Raw genomic sequence first — 18,877 nt, 5'->3', positions numbered from 1 at the left:
CCCCGCCATCCCTTCCCCCCGCTCTCTCCCCCTCTGCTCTCTCCCCTTCCCCCTCTGCCCTCTCCCCTTCCCCCTCTGCCCTCTCTCCTTCCCCCTCCGCCCTCTCCCCTTCCCCCTCCGCCCTCTCCCCTTCCCCCTCCGCCCTCTCCCCTTCCCCTCCGCCCTCTCCCCGCCCTCTCCCCCTTCCCTCCGCCCTCTCCCCTTCCCTCCGCCCTCTCCCCTTCCCTCCGCCCTCTCCCCTTCCCTCCGCCCTCTCCCCTTCCCCCTGCCCTCTCCCCCTTCCCTCCGCCCTCTCCCCCTTCCCTCCGCCCTCTCCCCCTTCCCTCCGCTCACTCCCCCTTCCCTCCGCTCACTCCCCCTTCCCTCCGCTCGCTCCCCCTTCCCTCCGCTCGCTCCCCCTTCCCTCCGCTTACTCCCCTTCCCCTCCGCCCTCTCCCCTTCCCCCTCCGCCCTCTCCCCTTCCCCTCCCAACCCTCCCCTTCCCCTCTGCCCCTCCCCTTCCCCTCTGCCCCTCCCCTTCCCCTCTGCCCCTCCCCTTCCCCTCCGCCCTCCCCTTCCCCCTTCGCCCCTCCCCTTCCCCTCCGCTCCCTCCCCTTCCCCTTTGCCCTCTCCCCTTCCCCTCCGCCCTCTCCCCTTCCCCTCTGCTCTCTCCCCCTTCCCCCTCTGCCCTCTCCCCTTCCCCCTCCGCTCTCTCTCCTTCCCCTCCGCTCTCTCCCCTTCCCCTCCGCCCTCTCCCCTTCCCCCTCCACTCTCTCCCCTTGCCCTCCCACCCTGGTATGTGGGACCTGGCTTCAGAACTTAAGGGCAAGATCTGATCGCGGGGTTTAAAATGATGAAGGGCTTGATATTGTCAAGGGGAAGCAGTTTCTGATCTTGTGTTTCTGGATGGAAGGAATGGGGGAGGACCAGCTTTATTATCTCTGACACATGTTGTAAAAGGGAGAGCACAATACTGGGGTAGCGTACATGGGTTTGTTGTCCATTGGAGGGGAAGAAGTTGTTGCTGAAACGTTGAGTGTGTGTCGTCAGGCTCCGGTAGCTCCTCACTGACCGCAGTAATGAGAAGAGGCCGTGTCCTGAATGTGAGGGGCTTTAATGATGGCTGCTGCCTTTTTCAGGCATTGCCTTATGAAGGGTTCCTGGATTCTGGGGGGGCTGGTGCCCATGATGGAGCTGGCCTAGTTTACTACTCTCTGCAGCTGTTTCCCATCCTGTGCAGTGACCCCTCCACACCAGACGGTGATGTAACCAGTCAGAATGCTCCCTATAGTACATCTGTAGAACTTCTCTAGAGTCTTTGGTGACAAACCAAATCTCCTGAAACTTCGAATGAAGTATATCCACTGTTGTGCTTTCTTCATAATTGCATCAATATGTTGGGCCCAGGATAGATCCCCAGAGATGCTGACAGCCAGGATTTAGAAGCTGCTCACCCTTTCCACTGCTGATCCCTCGATGAGGACTGGTGTGTAATCCCTCGATGACCTGTGTGTGATCCCTCGACTTCCCCCTCCTGAAGTTCACAATCAGTTCCCTGGTCTTTTTGTTGAGTGTGAGGTTGTTACTGTAACATCACTCACCCGGTCAGCACCTCACTGCTGTACGCTGCTGACTTGTAGTCTATGGGGGCTGGGGGCGGGGGTGAATGTGTTGGCATGTGAGGGGTCCAGCTCCTGTTCAATGCCTCGGTGTGTGTCTTACAGTGGGAACCCGTTCCATACTTCAACAACAAGATCATTTGTGACCTGGTGGAAGAGAAGCACAAAGGGATCATCTCCATCATGGTGAGCACTGACGCACCTCGCGCATCATAAGACCACCAGACATAGGAACTAGGCCGTTCGGCCCATCGAGTCTGCTCCACCATTCCATCATGGCTGATTTATCATCCCTCTCAACCCCATTCTCCTGCCTTATCCCCATAACCTTCGACAACCTCACTAATCAAGAAACTATCAACCTATACTTTAAATGTACCCAATGACTCGATCTGCACAGCCGTCTGTGGCATGAAATCCCACAGCTTCACTGCCCCCTGGTAAAGAAATATGTCCTGTCTGTTCTAAATAGACATACCCCTATTTTGAGGTTGTGCTCTCTAGTCCTAGACTCCCCCCACTATAGGAAACTTCTTCTCCACATCTACTCTATCTAGGCCTTTCAATGAGATCCCCCCCCCCCCCTTTCTTCTGAACTCCAGCTTGTACAGGCCCAGAGCTATCAAACACTCCTTGTATGTAAACCGTTTAATTCCTGGGAGCCTTCTCGGGATCCTGTCCAATGCCAGCTCAGCTTTTAGATAAGGGACCCAAAACTGCTCACAATACTTAAGTGCGGTCTGAACGATGCCTTATAAAGCCTTGCTTTTATATTCTAGTCCTCTTGAAATGAGTGCCAACATTGCATTTGCCTTCCTCACCACTGACTCAACCTCCAGTGGTCCCTTAGCACCTCTGGTTTTTGAATTTTCTCCTGTTTAGTCAATGTCTTTACTGCTTCTACCAAAGTGTTTGACCATATACCTCCCCACACTATATTTCATCTGCCACTACTATGCCCATTCTCCCAATTTGTCCAAGTCCTTCTGCAAACTCCCTGCTTCCTCAACACTACCTGCTTGCACCTGTCTTTGTATTGTCTGCAAACCTGGCCACAAAGCCATCAATTACGTCATCAAATCATTGATATACAATGTGAAAAAATGCGGCCCCAATAATGACCCCTGCGGAACACCTCTAGTCACTGACAGCCAATCAGAAAAGGCCCCTTTATTCCCACTGTTTGCCTCCTGTCAATCTTCTATCCATGTTAGTGTCTTTCCGGTAATACCACAGGTTCTTACCTTGTTGGCAGCCTCGTGCGGCACCTTGTCAAAGGCATTTCGAAAATCCAAGTACACAACATCCACCTTTGTCTGTCCTGCTTGTTACTTCCACAAAGAATTCCGACTGATTTGTCAGGCAAGATTACCCCTCAGAGAACCTTGCTGACCTTGGCTGACTTTATCACGTGTCTCCAAGTCCCCTGAATCCTCACCCTCAGTGATATACTCCCAGCATCTTTCCAACCACTGAATCAGGCTAACCGGCCTATTATATCCTTTCTTCTGCCTCCCTCACTTCTTAAAAGATGGAGTGATATTTTCAGTTTTCCAGTATTCTGGAATCACTTCTCTGTCTGCACAGTCAGCCCTCAATGTGACCCGACCCACCCCTCCCAGCCTCCTGCACTGGTTACAGACCCAGCCCCTCCCTCACTTCCTGACTGACCGTTCCATTCCCTCCATCCTTCCTCTCCATCCTGCCTTCCCGACACACCGGCTGACCCTCAGCCCTGCCTCACCGAGACTCATCCGCAAGACCCTCTGTGTGGAGTCTTGCTGTGCACTGACTGCCGTGGATCTTGTTCCCAGGACGAGGAGTGTTTAAGACCTGGTGATGCGACTGATTTGACCTTCCTGGAGAAGCTGGAGGAGACGGTGGGATCCCACCCCCACTTCACGACGTGAGTAGCTGTTTTCTACCACCCCCCCCCACCCCCGTGCTCGTCCTTCAGCGTGTGAGGTGAGCTGGCCCCATCCTCCTCTCCACCACCTCTATGTACAGCTGTATGCACTGATCTGTGTGACCACACAGGCAAAACCATTTCACTAGATCCAGCAAATGTGACTAACAAATGAACTGCCCGACCACACACTCAACTCACAGAGAGCCTTGGCACAGTCAGAACAAGCTTTCTCCTTTCGCCCTGTGTCAACCCCTCTCTCTCTCGTGCTCTTCTGTTCTCATTCTCTCTCCCCCACCCCGTTCCCCTGTCCCTCCCCCTCCCCCTCTGTTGCTCTGTCTGTCTCTCTCTCGCTGTCTGTCTGACTGTCTCTTTCCCTCTTTGCCTCTCTCTCTCTTGCTGTCTCTGTCTCTCTCTCTGTCTCTCTCTCTCTCTCTCTTTCTCTCTCCTGTCCACAACCCCCCACAGCTCCCTGTAAACTAATGTATGCTCTGTCTGTCATCAGACACAAGCTGGCGGACCAGAAGACGCGGAAGACCCTGGGCCGGGAGGATTTCCGCCTGCTACACTATGCGGGTGAGGTGAATTACAATGTGACAGGTAAGCGCGTCTCCCACCCGCCTCTGCACATCGCAGTCCCTGCTGGCACCCTGCTGACAGCCCGTGTCTTCCCGCAGGATTTCTCGACAAGAACAATGACCTCCTGTTCCGGAATCTGAAGGAGGTGAGTGTGAGGGTGGGGGCGAGACTGAGGGTAAAGGTGATCAGCACTGGTACACTGAGTGTGGGTCTGCGCTCAGTGCTGTGACCTGCCCTGACGGGTGATCAGAGTCAGTGAGACCCTGCGGGGGGAACAAAGGCAGGGCAGGGGGAAGGGCTACACGGGGCCCATAAAACCACGAGACGTCGGACAGAACTAGTGCATCTGGCCCGTTGAATCTGTTCTGCCATTCCATTCTCTCACCGCTCATTTATTATCCCTCTCAACCCTATTTTCTGCCTTCTCCCTGATAAGACCATCGGAGCAGAAACAAGGTCAATGGGCTGAACGGCCACCCCACCCCCTCAATGTTCCACCGTGAGTTGGTTTATTTATTTATTTAGAGATAGGGGTGGATCAGGCCTTCCAGCCCAACAAGCCTCACCACCCAGTAACCCACCAATTTCATTCTGGCCTAATCACAGGACAATTTGCAGTGACCCTGCTAACCAGTACGTCTTTGGCCTGTGGGAAGAAACCAGAGCTTCTGGAGGAAACCCACACGCTTATGGGGAGGATGTGCAGACACCTTACAGAGGACGTGGGAGTTGAACTCTGAACTTTGACACCCCGAGCATCAAGCTGATCATTACACTAGCGGGGTGCCCCCGGCGGTGGGATTTTGACAGGCCTGTCAGTTAAAGTCCAGGCTGCTCAGGGTAATCATCTGCCTGACTGTCGTGGTGACCATACATCTGGCTGGTCACAAGGCTGTCCTGTGTGTGACCCATGGCCTCTCCGGGACCAGCACCTCCCTCGCTGACCTGTGGCACAGACCCTCCCTGTGCTCTGTCAGAATCAGGTTTACTATCACTGGCAATGTCGTGAAACCTGTTTTGTGGCAGCAGTATGTAATAATAAAAAAAAACCCAAATTACAGTAATAAATAATATATATTAAAATAAATTAAGTAGTGCAAAAAGAGCAAAAAAGAGAATAAAATTGTGATCACTTACCTGTGTTCATTGTCCATTCAGAAACCTGCTGGTGGAGGGGAAAAAGGTCCCTATCCCCCTGCCCCCACCCTCCCCCTCATTCCTCCCTTCCCTACCAACTTCCTACAGCCCCTCATTCCTCGGTTCCCTACCAACTTCCCTCAGCCCCTCATTCCTCCCTTCCCTATAACTGTCCTTGTGCCGCTGACCCTTGGTGTGTTGCAGGCGATGTGTGACTCCGGGAATCGCATCGTTAGTCAATGCTTCCCGCCGGCCGGGCCCGAGGACAAGAAGAGGCCGGAGACGGTGAGTGGACAAGGTGGGGAATCACCCCAGGGTGGGAGTCATGTTTGGGAGAGGGGTGGGGCAAAGAGAAAACTCGAAGACCCACACCCCAGAAGCGGGGCTCAAACCCCAAACCCCCTCCCTCCAGCTGCAGCTCCTTTGAGATTGAGCTGGTGCTGGGAAGAAGTGGTCAGACGCCAAAGTCAAGTCAGGGGTCGGGGTGAGGTCAATGGGTAGACATGTTGGGTCGGGGCTCAGGCTTTGGCCTGATAGTTTTGACACCAACCCCAGCCCCCGTTGGGAAGGTCAGGCTGGTCCAGTTGGAGTGCAGAGGTCACTGCCCCCAGTCTGGGATGGGGTTGGTGTGTCGGGAAGGTGCAGGTAGGAGAGAGAATGAGGGAGGCACTGACCCCTTCCCCACAGTAGATAGACACCCTTTCCTTACTCAAAGGATTTGTCTCATTTGGGAAAATCAGTCACAGGCTGTAGCTACCCACACGCCCTGGGGAATGAGTCCCATCAGAGGTGGGGAGGGGACTATGTGGGACCAGTGTCCATACCCAGTTTCCAGCTCCCTTAGGTCTGCTGTCGCCAAGTCCCAATCTGTGAGGGGGGCGGGGGGGAAGGACCATCGCCAGGAAACTGTGTCCCCCCACCCGTGGCACCTCCTCACTCCCAGCCTCATTTGCTCAAAGTGCATCCCCCTGTTCATCACCTCCCGGTTTCCCTTTACTCCCTCACACTATCCCCATCCCCCACCCCCTCCCTCAACCCCGACCCTCTTCCCACCCCACCCTCTACCCCCTCACACCCATCCCCCTCCCCCACTCTCTCCCCCTCTCTCTCACACACACACACACACACACACCCTCTCTTTCTCACCCACCCCCCTCTCTCTCTCTGTCTCTCACACCCACCCCCGCCTCTCTCTCCCCCCTCTCTGTCTCTCCCCCCCTCACACACTCCCCTCTGTGTGTGTGTCTCTCTCTCTCAACCCCCCCCCTCTCTCCCCCAGGCCGCCACCCAGTTTAAGAACAGCCTGGCGAAGCTGATGGAGATCCTGATGTCGAAAGATCCATCCTATGTGCGCTGCATCAAACCCAACGATGCCAAGCAGTCAGGTAAATCACAACCCCCTCACCCTTGACCCCCAACCCTGTCCCTTGTCTCACTCTCTCCTCCTCTCGCCCCCCTCACCCCTTCTCCCACCCCAGTTCCCCACTCTCCATCCCTCAACCCCTCACCCCTTCACCACACCTTGACCCTCTCCCCATCCCTAGTCCCTCACTATTTGCCCCTCAACCCCCTCACCCCACCCCTTCTTCCCCTCAAGCCCCTCTCTCTGCCCCTCGAGCCCCTCTCCCCACCCCTTACCCACTGGTGGGAGGGGAGGGAGTGATTGTTGGTTTGGCATACGGGAATCCGGACCTGACGAAGTACGGGGAGACTGGACCAGGAGGTGAGGTTGGCACGCGGTCCTTGGGGTTTGCTCGTGTGGTAGTTACAGGAACTCTCAAGGGATGAGGGCCCAGAAAATGTGATAATAAGAAGGTTGAAATAAACCCAGATGTTGCACAGAGCAGGGGACATCAGCCCTATGCCAGAGAATTAGAATAATTACATTTAGAATTTTATTTCTTACATCCATTTCTTACTTGAGGGAGTAAAAATCTTTATGGAAGGGAAATGTGGGAGGATGTTGCAATTCAGAGTTGTTTTGTATATGTATATGTGCAGTCAGATATGCAATCAGATCAATGTGTATTGATCAGGCTGATGATCTGGTAAAGAAGCTGTCCTAGAGCCTGTTGGTCCTGGCCTTAACACTGTGGTACTGTTCGCCAGACTGAAGCCGCTGAAATAGTTTGTGGTGGCTGGAGTCCCTGATGGCCCCCCGGGACATTTTTATGCACCTGCTGCTGTAGATGGCCTGAACAGAGGAAAATTCACATGCACAGATGTGCAGGGCTGCCCGCACCACTCTCTACAGTGCCCTGCGATTGAGGGAGGTACAGTTCCCATACCAGGCAGTGATACAGACAGTCAGGATGCTCTCGATGGTGCCCCTAGAGAAAGTCCTGAGGATCTGGGGACTCGTGCTGACCTTCTTCAGCCGTCTGAGGTGAAAGAGGCGCCATTGTGCTTTTCTCACCACACAGCCAGTATGTACAGCCCAAATGAGATCGTTGAAACTTCTCACCCTCTCAACTACAGCCCCATTGATGTCAATAGGGCCTAGCTTGTTTCCGCTCCTCCTGTAATCCACGATCAACTCCTTCAGTTTTTGGACATTGAGGGAGAGGTTTTCTTGGCACCACTCTGTCAGGGTGTTAACCTCTCAATCATTATTGGAATAAAGCCGACCGATGTCATGTCATCTGCAAATTTTGCTCGGCAGATTGAAGCTGTGCGTGGCAACATACCTACACAGTTGTAGGTGTGTAGGGAGTGGAGGAGGGGACTCAGGACACAGTCGTGGGGGCTCCTGTGATGAGGGTCAGAGGGGCAGAGGTGAGGGAGCCCATCTTTGCCACCTGTCAGCGATCCGACAGGAAGTCCAGGATCCAGCTACACAAGGCAGGGTCAAGGCCAAGGTCTCTGAGCTTCTTGTCGAGCTTGGATGGAACTATGGTGTTGAATGCTGAACTGTAGTCCAAGAACAGCATCCTTCTTCTCCAGATGTGTAAGGACGGTATGTAGAGCTGTGGCTATCGCTTCATTAGTCAATCGGTTGTGTTGGTAGGCGAATTGTAAGGGGACCACTGTGGGTGGTAGCATGCTGCAGACGTCCTTGACCAGCCTCTCAAAGCATTTGCTTCCGGACAGCCCTGGAGAGGAGGTCCTCGTCACCAGAAGGTCCAGTTTCATCAATAAAACATCACCACCTTACAACTGCAGAGAGTGGGTCGAGGTCACTGGGGTTACACAGGTGGAGTGGTTAATGTATACACTATCTGGGTGAATCAATGTACAGGCAGAGTGGGTTAGGGTGTACACTGTGGGTGAATTGATGTACAGGCAGAGTGGGTTAGGGTGTACACTGTGGGTGAATTGATGTACAGGCAGAGTGGGTTAGGGTGTACACTGTGGATGAATTGATGTACAGGCAGAGTGGGTTAGGGTGTACACTGTGGGTGAATTGATGTACAGGCAGAGTGGGTTAGGGTGTACACTGTGGGTGAATTGATGTACAGGCAGAGTGGGTTAGGGTGTACACTGTGGGTGAATTGATGTACAGGCAGAGTGGGTTAGGGTGTACACTGTGGGTGAATTGATGTACAGGCAGAGTGGGTTAGGGTGTACACTGTGGGTGAATTGATGTGCAGGCAGAGTGGGTTAGGGTGTACACTGTGGATGAATTGATGTACAGGCAGAGTGGGTTAGGGTGTACACTGTGGGTGAATTGATGTACAGGCAGAGTGGGTTAGGGTGTACACTGTGGGTGAATTGATGTACAGGCAGAGGGGGTCTGAATGAATTGGCGTACACAGTCTGTCACTGTGTCAGTGACATGTCCCAATGCTGTTCCAGGCAGGTTTGATGAAGTTCTGATCAGACATCAGGTCAAGTATCTCGGTCTGATGGAAAACCTGCGGGTACGCAGAGCTGGGTTTGCATACCGGCGAAGATTCGAGATCTTCCTGCAGAGGTGGGTACCAGCTCGTATTCCTGGGCCAAACACACCAGCGATCCCACTCACTCCACGTCCTGCTCACCGAGCAGCCGCTGCTGCTCAAGCACTCCACGAGTGGTCGCAGTTCAGTCAGATTTTCTTAAACTTATTTCAACATTGCTTGTTCAGAATAATTTTGTTGAGGACATTTTAAATTAACGTGTGATCCTTGCTGCAGCCCCTGTAGCTGTCACCACTGCCAGACAATCGCCAGGGAGTTGTCAGATAAAGTGTGCCCCCCTCCATGGACACCAAGTACGGGCAAGTCCTTGGAAGAGGGGCAGACAGTGGGCTTGGACAAACTCAGGATCCCCTGACTGAACTGCTCCCCCACCACCACCTGTCCTCCACACCAGGTACACTGATTAATGCCACACTATTACAGTTTGGGCCGTCCGTTCAATTGCGCTGTCTAGAAGTGTACGTCCACCCCGTGACTGTGTGGGTTCTGCCCGCTGTTCCGCTTTCCTCCCACTGATGTACCTCGGCCGGTTCCTTGGCCATTGTAAATTGTCCCATGTTTAGGCTAGGTTTAAATCGGTGGGGTGCTGAAAGGCCAGAAGAGCCTGTTCTGCACTGTACCTCTACATAAATCAAATAAATCAGGGTGTTGGGGCTGAAATGACACCAGAACTTCAATCAGAATCAAAATCACTGGCACGTGTTGGGAAATTTACTGTTTTCCAGCACAGCAGCAGTACAATGTAATGCAGAGAAATGACATATCTAAACATTACATTGAAAAATATATACCGTGTAATACAGAGGAATAAAATAACTGAGCAGCAGTGCAGTGTAATACAGAGTAATGACATATCTAAGCATTACTGAGAAATATTTACAGTACATGTTGTCATTGGAGAGAGTCCAGAGGCTGTTCATGAGGATGATTCTGGGAATGAAGGGGTTAACGTATGAGGAGCGTTTGGCAGATTTGGGCCTGTACTCATTGGAATTTAGAAAAATGCAGCGGGGGGGGGGGGATCTCAGTGAAACCTACCGAATGTTGATAGGACGAGATAGGGCGGTTGGAGAGGATGTTTCCTGTGTTGGGCGTATCCAGATCCAGAGGGCACAGCCTCAGAATTTCAGAGGTGACCCTTTGGAGCAGAGATGAGGAGTAGTGAATCTGTGGAATGCTCTGCCACAGACTGCGGTAGAGGCCAGTCCATGCGTATATTTAAGGCGGAAGTTGATAGTTCCCTGATCAGTCAGTGCATCGAAAGATATGGCGAGAAGGCAGGTGTATGGAGTTGAGTGGGATCCGGGATCAGCCATGATGGATTTACAGATTGGACTCGATGGGATGAATGGCCTAATTCTACTATGTCTTATGGTGTATATAATAAATGTATATGTTTTGAGTGTATACAGCCCTTTGGAAGTTTTCATGGAGATCACCTGTGTGCAGTCAAAGTGTTTCAATTGATTGTAGTAAAAATACACCTGTATCTGGAAGATCCAATTGCTGGTGAGCCAGTATCCTGGCAAAAACTACACCATGAAGACAAAAGAACACTCCAAGCATCTCCAGAATAAGGTTATTGAAAAGCACAAGTTAGGAGATGGATACAAGAAAATTCCAAGTACTAAATATTCCTTGGAGTACAGTTAGGTCAATCATCAAGAAATGGAAAGAATATGGCACAACTGTAAATCTGCCTAGAGCAGGTCATTCTCAAAAACCGAGTGGCCGTGCAAGAAGGGGAATCGTGAGGGAGGCCACCAAGAGACCTGTGACAACTCTGGAGGAGTTACAAGTTTCAGTGGCTGAGATGGGAGAGACTGCATATACAACAACCGTTAACCAGGTGTTTCACCAGTCGCAGCTTTATGGGAGAATGCCAAAGAGAAAAAGCCACTGTTGGAAAAAACTGATATGAAATTTCAGCTAGAGTTTGCCAGAAGGCATGTGGGAGACTGAAGTCAGCTGGAAGAAGGTTCTATGGTCTGATGAAACCAAAATTGAGCTTCTTGGCTATCAGACTAAACGCTATGTTGTAAGCCGAACTCTGCACATCATCAAAAGCACAGCATCCCCACTGTGAAGCACGGTGGTGGCTGCATCATACTGTGGAGATGCTTCACTGCATCAGGTCTCGGAAGGCTTGTGATGGTAGAGGGTAAAATGAATGCAGCAAAATACAGGGAAATCCTGGAGGAAAACCTGATACAATCTGTAAGAGAACTGTGACTTGGGGGAAGACACATCAAAGTTGCTGGTGAACGCAGCAGGTCAGGCAGCATCTCTAGGAAGAGGTACAGTCGACGTTTCGGGCCGAGAGGGTCCTCATTATCTACCTGGTTGTGCATACATACACATATATACACACACACACACACACACACACACACACACACACACACACACACACACACACTCACTCACTCACTCACTCACTCACTCACTCACTCACACACACACTTTTAATTTATACAGATATACTGTATATGTTTCCTCTTTTTTGCACTACTTAATTTTTATATATATATATATATATATATATATATATATATATATATATATATATTTATTTAAATAAATATTACAAAGAAGAGGAGAAGTGGTGAGGTCGTGTTCACAGGTTCAATGTCCACTCAGAAATCCGATGTCAGAGGGGAAGAAGCTGTTCCTGTAACATTGAGTGTGTATCTTGAGGCTCCCGTACCTCCACCTTGATGGTAGCAATGAGGAGGGGGCGTGTTCTGGGTGATGGGGGTCCTTACTGATGGATGCTGCCGTTTTGAGGCATTGCCTTTTGACAGTGTCCTTGACGCTGGGAAGGCTAATCCTCATGATGGAGCAGCTCTTTCAAACGTACTGATGGGGGCTGCGGCCTCCCGCTCCTCATGATCACGGAGCATGGGCTCCTCTAGCCACAGACCCCGGCCCCGGAATCTGCGAACCAAGTTACAAGGCTGTTCTCCAATACTGTTCTGTACATCTCTATCTCTATCTCTCTCTCTCTTTCTCACATCTCTCTCTCATCTCTCGACCACGCTAATGCTCTCTGCCCGATGCTCACATTCTCCAGGTACAAGTCTCTCTGCCCTCAGACGTGGCCCAACTGGAGAGGGCAGCCTGCCGACGGGGTGGCAACGCTGGTACAACACCTCGGATACAAGCCAGAAGATTACAAGCTCGGCAGGTGAGGCACAAGCAGGAATGGTTTGTAACCCAAATCCAATCCTGGGAAGCACCAGAGCATTCAGGGAGCGGATCCTGGGGAGAGCCAACATATTCGAGGACTGTACCCTGGGGAGAGTGGGTAAATTAGGGACTGGACCCCAGGGAGAGTCAGTACATCAGGACTGTACCCAGGGAGAGTTGTTACGTCAGGGACCGTACCCAGGGGAGAGTCGGTTCATCGGGGGGACCGTACCCCGGGAAGAGTCAATACATCAGAGACTGGATCCCGGGGAGAGTCAGTACATCAGAGATTGGATCCCGGGGAGAGTCAGTACATCAGGGACTATACCCTGCGGAGAGTCAGTATGTCAGGGACTGGACCCCAGGGAGAGTCAGTACATCAGGGACTGTACCCCAGCGAGAGTCAGTACATCAGGGACTGTACCCTGGGGAGAGTCAGTACATCAGAGACTGGATCCCGGGGAGAGTCAGTACATCAGGGACTGTACCCTGGGGAGAGTCAGTACATCAGGGACTGTACCCTGGGGAGAGTCAGTACATCAGAGACTGGATCCCGGGGAGAGTCAGTACATCAGAGACTGGATCCCGGGGAGAGTCAGTACATCAGAGACTGGATCCCGGGGAGAGTCAGTACATCAGGGACTGTACCCTGGGGAGAGTCAGTACATCAGGGACTGTACCCTGGGGAGAGTCAGTACATCAGAGACTGGATCCCGGGGAGAGTCAGTACATCAGGGACTACACCCTGCGGAGAGTCAGTATGTCAGGGACTGTACCCCAGCGAGAGTCAGTACATCAGGGACTGTACCCTGGGGAGAGTCAGTTTCTTCACTGGGGTGAGTCCTGTTGCCCTGCCTCTGTCTCCCTGCTCTCTGCCTGTTTGATTTCTTTTCCTCTGTGTTCTAGAACGAAGATATTCATCCGTTTTCCCAAAACCCTGTTTGCCACAGAGGATGCCTTCCAGCTGCAGAAGAACTCCATTGGTGAGTATCCACGCTCAGCCTTCTGCCTGTTCCCTGGGGTCTGCACCTCGGGCTCGGGCTTGGGCTCCGGCACCAGCTCATCCCCCAGCACAGCTCCCGGTGACAGGCTGTTTAACCTCCCGGTGCCCCGCTGGGCTGTTCTCACTGCAGTCTCATCTGCGGCAGTGGGGTCGGACCTGTGCCAGGCCTGATGGGAGTCTCAGTGTGGTGCGGCTGAAGAATTAGGAAACGGGTTTACTCTTGTCACACGTACCGAAGTAGAGTGAGAAGCTTGTCTTGCGTTCTGTTCATTTCATTACCACGGAGCATTGAGGTAAGACAATAACAGAATGCGGAATGGAGTGTACAGTTACAGGGAACGTGCAGACTATCAGGTTCCTGGCTATGTCATCGGTGAAGCATCAGATGAATGTGAGGCTGAAGGTTCAAGCCCCTGTCTGGGCAGCACAGCAGCACAGTGATCAGCAAGATGCTATTACAGGGTGGGGTGTTGGCGTCCAGACTTTAATTTGGCTGTCGTCTGTAAGGAGTTTGTATGATCCCTCCTGTGAGCCTGGGGGTTTCCTCCGGGTGCTCCTGTGATCGGGTTAGGGATCAGTAGCTGGGGTGCTGGGTGGTGCTGGGTGCTGCTGCTCGTTGGGCTGGAAAAGCCTGTCTGCTGTCTCTCTGAAGAGCACAACCAGGTAGTTAATGAGGTCCCGAGCCCATCTGATTGGAACAGTAGTCCGACAACAGCAGGGTGGGGCTGTCCTTTCGCCTGCTGAGACGTGCTTCCGTCAGGCTGTGGTCCCCTCTGCCCGGTGGGAGAGCGCAGAAGACAGAAGGTGTCTGCTTTCAATTAGATAAAATTGAGCTTTATTTGTCACATTTACATCCAAACATGCAGTGAGATGTGACAATGGCGTCAACGGCCAACACAGTCCAAAGATATTCTGGGGGGTGGGGGCAGCCAGCAAGTGTCACCCCGCCTGCTGACCCTCACCCCTAACCCGTCCGTTTATGGACTGTGGGAGAAAACCGGGGCACCGGGCGGAAACCCACGCAGACACAGACAATGTACAAACTCCCCACAGTTCAACGGGCAGTGAACAGGGTCACTGGTGCTGTGATTACAGACGGACTTGGGAAGGGCCAGAGGACCCCATTGGGTGGGTGTGAGACGGGGATGCAGGTGGGTGTGAGATGGGGAATGTGGGTGGGTGTGAGACGGGATGGATTGGGGTGGGTGTGAGACGGGGACGCGGGTGGGTGTGAGACAAGACGGGGGACGCGGGTGGGTGTGAGACAAGACGGGAGACGCGGGTGGGTGTGAGACGGGACGGGGATGCGGGTGGGTGTGAGTCGGGACGGGGGTTGCGGGTGGGTGTGAGACGGGACGGGGATGCGGGTGGGTGTGAGTCGGGACGGGGGTTGCGGGTGGGTGTGAGACGGGACGAGGGATGTGGGTGTGAGTGAGACAGGACGGGAATGCGGGTGTGAGACGGGGGATGCAGGTGGGTGTGAGACGGGATGGGGGATGCGGGCGGGTATGAGACGGGACGGGAGTTGTGGGTGGATGTGAGACGGGACGGGGGACGTGGGTGGGTGTGAGATGGGGAATGTGGGTGGGTGTGAGACAGGGGATGCGGGCGGCTGTGAGACAAGACGGGATGCGGGTTGGTGTGAGACGAGATGGGGGATTGGGGTGGGTGTGAGACGGGGGACGCGGGTGGGTGTGAGACAAGACGGGGGACGCGGGTGGGTGTGAGACGGGACGGGGACGCGGGTGGGTGTGAGACGAGATGGGGGATTGGGGTGGGTGTGAGACGGGGACGCGGGTGGGTGTGAGACAAGACGGGGGACGTGGGTGGGTGTGAGACGGGACGGGGATGCGGGTGGGTGTGAGTCGGGACGGGGGTTGCGGGTGGGTGTGAGACGGGACGAGGGATGTGGGTGTGAGTGAGACAGGACGGGAATGCGGATGTGAGACGGGGGGATGCAGGTGGGTGTGAGACGGGATGGGGGATGCGGGCGGGTATGAGACGGGACGGGAGTTGTGGGTGGATGTGAGACGGGACGGGGGACGTGGGTGGGTGTGAGATGGGGATGTGGGTGGGTGTGAGACGGGGGATGCGGGCGGCTGTGAGACAAAACGGGATGCGGGTTGGTGTGAGACGGGGACGCGGGTGGGTGTGAGACAAGACGGGGGACGCGGGTGGGTGTGAGACGGGACGGGGTTGTGGGTAGGTGTGAGACGGGGTTTGCAGAAGGGGAGGATGAGGTGGAATGAGTTGGTGGAGGGTTCTGTGGGATGGGAGTGACAGGTGGGGCTGAGTATTGGATGGAGATGGCATTGCAATCACAGAATTCCTCCCCCCCACAGCCACGAAGATCCAGGCGGAATGGCGCGGATTCCACCAGAGGCAGAAATATCAGAAGCTGCGGTCCTCAGGTGAGCTGTTGGTGATGGGATTGCGTGCTCGTGAATTAGGCGCTGCTGTGTCTCAGAAACTTGTTTAAAAACACTGGAAACTGAAACAGGGACAGGCCATTCTGCTCTCAATCCTGTTGTGCTGTCCCTTATCTGCTGATTTTGTGCCAGGGCAGATTCCTTGCCTCACCCCAAGCCATTCCAGAGTAGGCCTTTGCTGACTCTCCCTCCATGGAGACAAGCCTGCAGGCTCCTCGCTTATGCTGTGAAGAAATTCTTCCTGCTCTCACCAGCAGGTGGCACATTCCTCATTCCAACACCTCGATCGCCACCTCTCGACGGAGGGCAGAGGTTAGCGGGTCAGGAGGGACGTGGACAACTGCTCTCTTTCTCTCTGTCTGACCAGAGGGTGGTGAATCTGTGGAATTCACTGCCACAGATGGCTGTGGGGGCCAAGTCACTGGGTATATTTGAAGCGGAGGTTGATAGGTTCTTGATCGATCAGCGTGTGGAAGGTTACGGGGAGAGACCAGGAGAACGGGGTCAGGCACGATGGAATGACAGAGCAGAGTCAATGGGCCGAGCAGCCTCACTCCCGTCCTATGTCTTATCGACTGGAAAGAATGTGAGAGTGTGAACTGGTTGTACCGGACTGGGGTTAAGGATGGTGGGGTGGTGGTAGGACTGAAACATGAAAGATCCTGAGGGGCCTCTGCAGATGGACGTGAAGAGGGTGTTTCCTGGTGTGAGAGAACCTCACGCCCTCACGCCAGGGTTCAGCCTCCTGGGGAGGTAGGTGGATGTTTTCTGTGGTGCTGAGTCTTTGGGACACTACCTGAAGGAGGGGCAGAAAGTGCCCAAAGGATTTTAAGGGAGATGAAGAGGCAGGGAAAGGTTGGCAGGAGGTGAGGAGTGGGTGTTAATTGAGTTCTTGTGCTGGGACGTGAGCTCACCAGTACTGCGTGTGTAACATTGGCCTGACCCTGATGGGTGGAAGCACAGCTCGACTGTGAGGGTGGCGAGGGTCTTAGGGACAGGGGTCAGGGGTGGTGTGGGGATCAAGGGTCAGAGGTTGGTGTATTGATCAATGGGAGGATGTCCATCTGGCCTGACCCGTGCTCGCTCTCTCTGCAGCAATCACCATCCAGTCGTGGTGGAGAGGGGAGATGGGACGCCGTGTGGCGACGCGCAGGAGAAACGCTGCAAACACCATCCGCAGGTGAGGGGGTGCCTCCACTTTGCCCCGTGCCCTAGGCCGTGGAACAGGCCCACTCATGTGAGACAGGGCCGGAGAGCATGGGGTTTCGGCTCGTGCTGGGAGGGGTGGGGAGATATCGGGCCCCAGACAGGTGTAAAACATTCATACTAAAGATGAACCCCTTCCAGAGCCTAGCCATGCCCCTGGAATTCCCATCGGCCAGACCCCCACCACCAATCTCTGACCACAGCTTGGCCAGACGTGAGTACCCCTGTTACAGGAGCTGTAAACCCGAGCTGCAAGAGGTTCTGCAGATGCTGCAGATCAGGTGGGACACACACAAAACGCTGGAGGAACTCAGGCCGCAGCTGCAGAGGGCAATAAACAGCCGACATTTTGGGCCAAGACCCTTCGTCAGGACTGGAGAGGAAGGGGAAAGAAGCCAGAATAAGAAGCGGGGGGGAGGGGGAGGTATACAAGTTGGCAGGTTACAGTATGACCAGGGGAGGGGAAGGTGGGTGGGTGGAGGAGAGGGGGGAATGAAGTGAGAAACTGGTAGGTGATTGGTGGAAAATGTAAATGCGCCCTTTCCATTCTAGTGCCTAAGACCATAAGACAAGAGCAGAATTGGGCCATTCAGCCCATCAATCTAGTTTGCTATTCCATCACGGCTGATTTATTATCCCTCTCAACCCACTCTCCCGCGTTCTCCCTGTAACCTGTGATGCATTGACAAGTGGAGAATCTATCAACCTCTCCTTTAAATATACCCAAAGACTTGGCCTTCACAGCTGCCTGTGCAATGAATTTCACAGATTCACCACCCTCTGGCTAAAGAAATCCCTCCTCATCTCTGTTCTAAATGGATGTCCTTTTATTCTGAGACCATGCCCTCTGGTCCTAAACTCCGCCACGATAGGAACCATCCTTCCCATGTCCACCCTATCTAGGCCATTCAATGTTCAATAGGTTTCAGTGAAATTCCCTCCTCATTTATCTAAACTCCAGTGAGCACAGGCCCAGAGCCATCACACACTTCTGAAACTTTGCCCCTTCATTCCTGGAATCATATTGTGACCCACCTCTGCACCCTCTCCAACGGCAGCACAGCTGTCTTAGATAAGGGGCTCAAAGCTGCTGGCACTGCTCCAAGTGCAGCCTGACCAGTGCTTTATTAAACCTCAGTCCTGCTAAAGAGTCTCGGCCTGAAATGACAGTTGTGAGGGTGGACCAGCAGCAGCCAGAGGGGCCGAACAGCCATTGTCGCTGATAATGCTGTTCATTCAGTGCCATCTCCACCACCAGTCTCACCAGCGACCCGCAGACGGCTGAGGGTCACGTCACCCAGAGTCAATGGGAGAACAAAGGTTGCAGGGTTGCCTATCCCTCCCGTGCAGAATCCACTCACTCCATGCCCGGTAGGTGCAGAGGCACTAGCAGAGAGGTTGCATAGATGCCAGTAACACCCAGACCCAGGCTCGCCTTAACCATCCCTCTCCCTCTCTCCGTTACCCCCTCCCTCCCTCCGTTACCCCCTCCCTCCCTCCGTTACCCCCTCCCTCCCTCCGTTACCCCCTCCCTCCCTCTCTCTGTTACCCCCCTCTCTCTGTTACCCCCTCCTTCTCTCTGTTACCCCCTCCCTCCCTCCATTACCCTCTCCCTCCCTCTGTTACCCCCTCCTCTCTGTTACCCCTCCCTCTCTCCGTTACCCCCTCCCTCTCTCTGTTACCCCCTCCTTCTCTCTGTTACCCCTCCCTCTCTCCGTTACCCCCTCCCTCTCTCCGTTACCTTCTCCCTCTCTCTGTTACCCCCTCCCTCTCTCTGTTACCCCTCCCTCTCTCCGTTACCCCCTCCCTCCCTCCCTCTGTTACCCCCCTCCCTCCCTCCCTCTCTCTGTTACCCCCTCCCTCCCTCTCTCTGTTACCCCCTCCCTCTCTCTGTTACCCCCTCCCTCCCTCTCTCCATTACCTTCTCCCTC

At 53.8% G+C, this 18,877-nt stretch overlaps 1 protein-coding gene across 3 annotated transcripts in view; it reads left to right on the top strand.

The window, feature by feature from the left end:
* Positions 1–18,877, top strand: part of LOC134336876 (unconventional myosin-Ic-like) — a 132,829-nt gene that overhangs the window by 91,196 nt on the left and 22,756 nt on the right. For all 3 annotated transcript variants that reach the window (XM_063031477.1, XM_063031476.1, XM_063031475.1), the window contains exons 13-23: positions 1,704–1,784; positions 3,413–3,504; positions 4,010–4,104; positions 4,182–4,228; positions 5,425–5,505; positions 6,500–6,605; positions 9,016–9,133; positions 12,193–12,306; positions 13,215–13,291; positions 15,654–15,722; positions 16,836–16,920. In XM_063031477.1, the coding sequence (XP_062887547.1) occupies positions 1,704–1,784; positions 3,413–3,504; positions 4,010–4,104; positions 4,182–4,228; positions 5,425–5,505; positions 6,500–6,605; positions 9,016–9,133; positions 12,193–12,306; positions 13,215–13,291; positions 15,654–15,722; positions 16,836–16,920 (965 nt within the window). The remainder of the gene's footprint in view (positions 1–1,703; positions 1,785–3,412; positions 3,505–4,009; positions 4,105–4,181; positions 4,229–5,424; positions 5,506–6,499; positions 6,606–9,015; positions 9,134–12,192; positions 12,307–13,214; positions 13,292–15,653; positions 15,723–16,835; positions 16,921–18,877) is intronic.

The sequence above is a fragment of the Mobula hypostoma genome, chromosome 23, assembly GCF_963921235.1.
Source record: "Mobula hypostoma chromosome 23, sMobHyp1.1, whole genome shotgun sequence".
Lineage (NCBI taxonomy): Eukaryota > Metazoa > Chordata > Chondrichthyes > Myliobatiformes > Myliobatidae > Mobula > Mobula hypostoma.
Note: the sequence above shows the minus strand (reverse complement) of the source record. Positions and strands in the feature narration are given on the sequence as shown.